The following is a 6124-nucleotide window of genomic DNA, read 5'->3' as shown; positions in this document are numbered from 1 at the left end:
GTGGAAGTGATGATCATTTGTTTCCTATGAGGGAGACTAGAAAAGTTGTTAAACATTAGAATACAGGCCTTTTCAATTACTCCTCAAAATAAATGGATATTGATTTCTTTAAAAAACCCCCAGATTTACTTTCCCACCTTCATTGTTAAATATTGATGTCTGTGGGAAATAGAAATGAAAAGCTTCATTTTAAAGGCACTTAGCCTGCTCTGGCAGTGGGGTACCCCTTCATTACTTCAAGCAGGTAGAGGATGAAAAGGGTATTCTGGTCATACAGATTTAGCTGTGAGCTCTGCTGCCATCTTTTTCTTTGACTGGAAGAAACTTCTGTGTCACTGTGTTCCTAATAAAGCCATCCTACCTTGTAGGGGAGGCAGGAGCCTTACAGTGGGAAGATACTGTAAAAGAGCAGAGTGGTTTTCCCAATTTCTAGTCTGACATGAATGTGGCAGCCAGTGTCTTACTAACCACTACAGTGAGTGATTTGGAGGCTTGGATTACTCTCCTGTAGGCTGTTTAGTTCACTGGTTTGCTTTCTAACTATAGCAGTTCTTGAGATAGTAGCAGCTAAAATTATGTTAGAAGAATTGCAGTCTTAAAGCTGCAGGGAGCATATTCAGGACATCACCCCAATGTCATGTTTACAGCTTTTCACGTGTATATACTTTACCAAGAAGATACATACACACAATTCCTCTTTAATCTGACTCTCTTGGGGTGATTACTGCTGAGCTTTAAACTCCTGATACCTTAAGTTTATTAACAACAACAAAAGCCACCCTGCCCCTAGGATTACTCACCCACTGCCATCACGTGTGCCTCACTGTCTGTCTCTGTATCTCTCCAGAGGTTCACTAGTAAACAGGATGTGATTCGGCATTACAACATGCACAAGAAACGGGATAATTCCCTCCAGCACGGCTTCATGCGCTTCAGCCCCTTGGATGACTGTAGCGTGTACTACCATGGCTGCCACCTGAATGGGAAAAGCACACACTACCACTGCATGCAGGTAACTGCTGGATGGGGACTAGATGGCAGCACACGAGGCAAATGAAGAGCAATGGTTGGAGCTGTGTCCTTTTCCAGGTGGACTGAAAGGATTTTGAGTTCTGGCAGCTCAGTGCCTCATTAGTAGAGAGCAAGGGGCTGTCTTGAGGTGAGGGAGTGACATTTGTAGCCTCCCTTGCTCACTTCTGATGCAGGCACCTCTTCGAAGAGTCTGTGCCCTGTTCTCACTGCGCTTCCCCGGCCCAGCATTGGGAAGGGTGAAGGGAGGCACCATGCTCTGTTTTTAGAAGCCTTGTGCATGCAGTGAAGCAAAGCAGGTCTCAAGGTTTTCTCACAGTCTTGGACTTAACTTATTCAAGCGAGTCCTGTTCTCTGAGGTTCAGGGACCTCTCAGCAATGCCACTGCAGCGCCTCTACTCAAATCTGATCTGTCACTCCCTTGAAATCAGACTTTTCTGTGACACATGTGCCCTTTAACACTGGGTTAAATTCCTCCATAATCAATTTCTAACGTAATTAAACTTTATGTCACCTATCTAGACTTAACACCCCTGGTTCTCCATCTCCTTCACCAGTGGTACTTGCCTGTGGTGTAGGCTGGGACATTGTTTCAAGAGACAGACAGGCTTCAACAGCAGAGTTGGAGTTGCTGCATAAATGTGACTGTGATGCCTTAGTGACTGTTTTTAGGCACAGACACACCAGATTGTTTGGGTCTTACCCTGGTTTTCTTCAGATTAGAGGGTTTGATGTGTACTTGTTTCATTAGAATTGGGGCCTAAACAATTGCCATGAGAATGTGCTGTAGTTACAAACAGAATAATCAGGCAACCTTTGGTGAAAGCTTTTCTGTCCTGAAAACTCAGGTCTTGCTTCCTGCCCTATCTCAAGAGCTTAAGACCCCAGTTAAAGCCAGAAGGCCTTAATCACATGCTTAAATAGTTTGCTGGGATAGACTTCAGCATATGTTTAACTTGAAGTCAGGTAAGCTTTCTGAAGTCAATGGGGCTTAAGCACATACTTAAATGTTAGGCATGCATTCAAGTACTGTCCTGAATAGGGGTTGGTTTAAGCATGTGCTTACAACATTTGATAAATTGGGAACTTCATGTGCCTTTCTCCTGAGGACATTTTCTGTTATGCTTCCATATTATTGACTGTTTAGTTCTTTCAATTGACCAGGATGGGATTTGTTGAATTATATTTTTTACAGTACAAGGAGTGTTTCACAGCTTTAAGTCACTCGAAGTTCAAACAGAGACCCTCATTGACACAACTATATATGGCTAATTCCATCCTGTGCCCACTGCCTTCCAGTAAAATAATGCCCATGTAAGCAGTGTCTTACAGGAAAGGTGTCTGAATATAAACTCCCAATTAAAGAAAATACTGCTTAAATGGCAGAATTTGTGCCATCCATCTCATGGGCTTCTTTTTTTTCTTTATGTCCATAATTGGTGTGGATAAAATTCAGTTAGTTGTTTATATGAACTGACATTTTTTTTAGGCTTTAGCACCAAGAGCTGCATTGCAAATTATTCCTAAGGAGGTTTTTGTTTAATTCTTTTTTTTAATGCCGTGCAGGGTCTGTCTTTTTTCAAGGTGTCAGTGCAGAGAGAGAGAGGCTCTTTTATATTGGAAATAGCTGGAGATCCTTGTTGTTTTTTTCTTTTCCTGGGTATTTATCACGGGGTTTGTTATTGCCTGTTTGAATCAACCTGGGCTGAACTAAGAGGTGCTGTTTTCGTTCTCTTCACTTCTGAGATGGTGCAGGCATTGGCACACGTTGTGCTAGAGAAGAAAAGGGAAAAAAAAACCCTCCCTCAGCAGGGCTGAGGACGTTTTCAGATTCCAGGGTTTTTTTTACTCAATATGGCAAAGTTGCCCGCTTTGCCCAGAGGAAGGCAGGTTTTCAGCATTCCCTCCTCGTCACACCATTCCCATTTGCTGCACGAGTTTCACATTATTGGAGTGGTAGTGTTGAACAGTGACGGGGGAGAAAAGGCTCTGGTTTGCTAAGGTCAGCTGAACAGAGGGTTTATGCTTGGCTAGAATGAAACCCGTATATTACAAGCTCAGAAAGATTTGCCTCATGTTGCACTGCCCTGCCTTGCCTCCCAGAAGGACTAGAGGTAAATAACTCATTCCCACTCAACTTTGTATTCCCCAGATAGATGAAACTCCTCTATTTTATTTTGTGTTGCTCCGTGATAACAAAAAGTAATGGCATCTGTCAGTGTTCTTTTCTCCTTAAGAGTGGGAACCCTGCTTACTGCCTCCCTAAGCAGGCATGATCTGTAGCTGGTCTTTTATCCCTTTGCATCCTGCCCTTTTTTCCTTACTGTTTCCTGCCCAGAGAGTTGTTTCATTTATTTATTTATTTCACAACTGCTCTTTCAGTCTTTAGATTGGGGATTAAAGAGATGACTTAATACTCCTAGGAGAAGTGCACAAATGGAACCATTAAATGTATGTGTGCTGCTCATGTGTTTATTATTGCTGGTAATAATGGTAGGCTGTTAAAACGCTGTGCTGATGACTCTCTGTTTTGGCCTGGGGTAGGTGGGTTGTAACAAGGTCTATACAAGCACCTCGGACGTGATGACCCATGAGAACTTTCACAAGAAGAACACGCAGCTCATCAACGACGGGTTCCAGCGGTTCCGTGCCACAGAGGACTGCGGCACTGTGGAATGCCAGTTCTACGGGCAGAAAACCACTCACTTTCACTGCAGGTGAGACAGCAGGAAGGGCAGGAATCCTGCCTCAGAGTTGTGTGGTCTGTTTGCCGCCTCTTGCCGTGTCACAAACTCAGGAGTAGACACAGGGACTTGATTTTCCCTGCTGTGACCTTCTCAGTACTGCTCTTGAGAGAACCCATGTTCCAGGGCAGATGTGGTTTCCAGGATCTTGCCACAGAGCGCTCTGGAGGCAGGAGTGTGATCTGAGGTGATCTGAGGAAAAGGGTACCCACTAGAAAATCCTAGAATCGTTTGGGAAAGATCACAGTGCTCTGCAGAGTTCAGCTGAAGCAGTCCATTAATACACTGCTATTGGCACTTCCATGCTAGAGTTCTCTCCAACCAACAGTCAGCCAGCTCATCCCTTGCAGGGCCAGACTCTGCCCTCTGTACACAAATGCTCTTCTATTGATTTCTCACGTTCTCAGGAAGAGTAGGAAAACAGTTTGTACCTTAGTTCTCTGTAGCTGTTCTTTTGGTTGGAATTTTTAGTGGTGGGTGCCTACATCCCAGTGTTAGTGTGGCTGTTCCTCAGAGTGGAGCGAGCTTCCCAGCTCTCTCACATGGCAGCATTCTTGCTTGCCTTGGTGTCACGGGTTAACCCACATAATGCTCCTCAACCCCTCTGCTGCCAGGGCCATTGTCCCGTACTGATCCCAGTCCTTATCCCGGAGGGAGGCAGGTGACAGCAGTTGTGGTCCTAGCACTGTGCTCTTAGCCCACACAGCCAACCATCCTCTTCTCCTCGATGCCCTTGCAGGCGACCTGGGTGTACATTCACCTTCAAGAACAAGTGTGACATTGAGAAGCACAAGAGCTACCACATCAAAGATGATGCCTATGCCAAGGACGGCTTCAAGAAGTTCTACAAGTATGAGGAATGCAAGTATGAGGGCTGTGTCTACAGCAAGGCCACCAATCACTTCCACTGCATAAGGGCAGGCTGTGGCTTCACCTTCACCTCCACCAGCCAGATGACCTCCCATAAACGCAAGCATGAGCGCCGGCACATCCGGAGCTCGGGAGTGCTGGGCCTGCCTGCCTCTCTTCTGGGGTCCAAGGATAATGAGCAAGAGGAGTCCAGTAATGATGACCTTATTGACTTCTCCGCTATGAGCTCAAAGAACTCCAGCCTGAGTGCCTCCCCCACTAGTCAACAGTCTTCCGTTTCTCTCATAGTCCCAGCTGCACCTTCCTCTGTTGCTGAGCTCGCTTCCTCACAGGCCAGCAAGTCTGCCAACAGCATGACACCAGCCACCAAGATCTCTGGCCTGCTCTCTCAGGCTCTTCCCAGCAATATACCCTTGGCCCTGGCACTCTCCAACTCAGCACTTCCTGGAACAGCTGGATCCTTCTTCCCCATCATCCCCAGTCGGGTCTCTACACCACTTCCTGCCAGCTCAGCTAATCTGATGACTGCTGGTTCTTCTGGCACCAATCCAACATCATCTGCTTCTACAGATTCCTCATCCCAGGCCATATCAGGATCTGGCGAGCCAGCAGCTACTTCTTCCCCAGCTCCAGCAGCATCTATAATGGAAAGGATCTCTGCTAGCAAGGGATTAATCTCTCCTATGATGGCCAGGCTGGCAGCAGCTGCACTCAAGCCCTCTGTGGCACTTGAAGCAGGTGAGTTACCCTCATCAGTTATGCTAGTGGTGGGAGAAAGAGTAATGCCTTATAACCTGGAGAAGAGTGATGAGAAGCCACCCTGTTGTCTGTGGGACAGGAGGTGGGGAGGAGGTAGTGAAGGAACATAAATGTGAGAATAAATTTGGTCATGTCCAGTCAACCCTTGAAGAGAGCAGTCTTGGTCTTGGCATGGTTTCCTGTGGAGCCTGGCTATGCCCATGTGGCTAGAAGAGAGGCAGGGAATGCAGCTTTGCCCACAAATAGAGTAGGCTCTTACCAGATCTGAAGAGTGTTGCCATGTGTATTGCCTAGTCTGCTGCAGGCTGAAAAGAGAGAGGCACTATATTAAAAATGGAAATGAAAGCTTGGCCAGACCCTGCAGCCCTCTTCTGCAGGCTGTGTCGAGTTCTAGCTGGGCCTGGTGGTGTTGATCCTATAGCTCGTTGCTCATTGTTTTTCTGAGCTGGGGGGGTGGTTCTGTGCTTGCAGCTCTGGGTTTGGGGAGACTGTTGGTGTAAGTCCACCAACTGGAGCTTTCTCCTGTTCAGTTCTTGCAAGCTGTGCTTCTCCTGAGCTCAGGGGGCAGCAACACTGTGAGAGGGATAAAAGACGGGAATGAGAAGTCCCTTGGGGCAACCAAGAGCTCTTCCTGCTGCCACCTAGACCTGGGGCAGGTCACTGCCTGTGGCCAGCTGTGCCAGCAGGGATGTGGGGCTCCCCCAGAGCACTGGGCACCTCCA

General features: G+C 46.9%; 1 protein-coding gene across 1 annotated transcript in view; it reads left to right on the top strand.

Annotated features, from left to right (window-relative positions):
• CASZ1 (castor zinc finger 1) overlaps positions 1-6124 on the top strand; it is a 33950-nt gene that overhangs the window by 17374 nt on the left and 10452 nt on the right. The window contains exons 6-8 of the mRNA XM_010012277.1: positions 848-1012; positions 3574-3746; positions 4513-5381. Of these exons, the coding sequence (XP_010010579.1) occupies positions 848-1012; positions 3574-3746; positions 4513-5381 (1207 nt within the window). The remainder of the gene's footprint in view (positions 1-847; positions 1013-3573; positions 3747-4512; positions 5382-6124) is intronic.

This window comes from Nestor notabilis, unplaced genomic scaffold, assembly GCF_000696875.1.
Source record: "Nestor notabilis isolate BGI_N333 unplaced genomic scaffold, ASM69687v1 scaffold24593, whole genome shotgun sequence".
NCBI lineage: Eukaryota > Metazoa > Chordata > Aves > Psittaciformes > Psittacidae > Nestor > Nestor notabilis.
The sequence above is the reverse complement of the archived record's forward strand: the minus strand, read 5'-3'. Positions and strand labels throughout refer to the sequence as shown.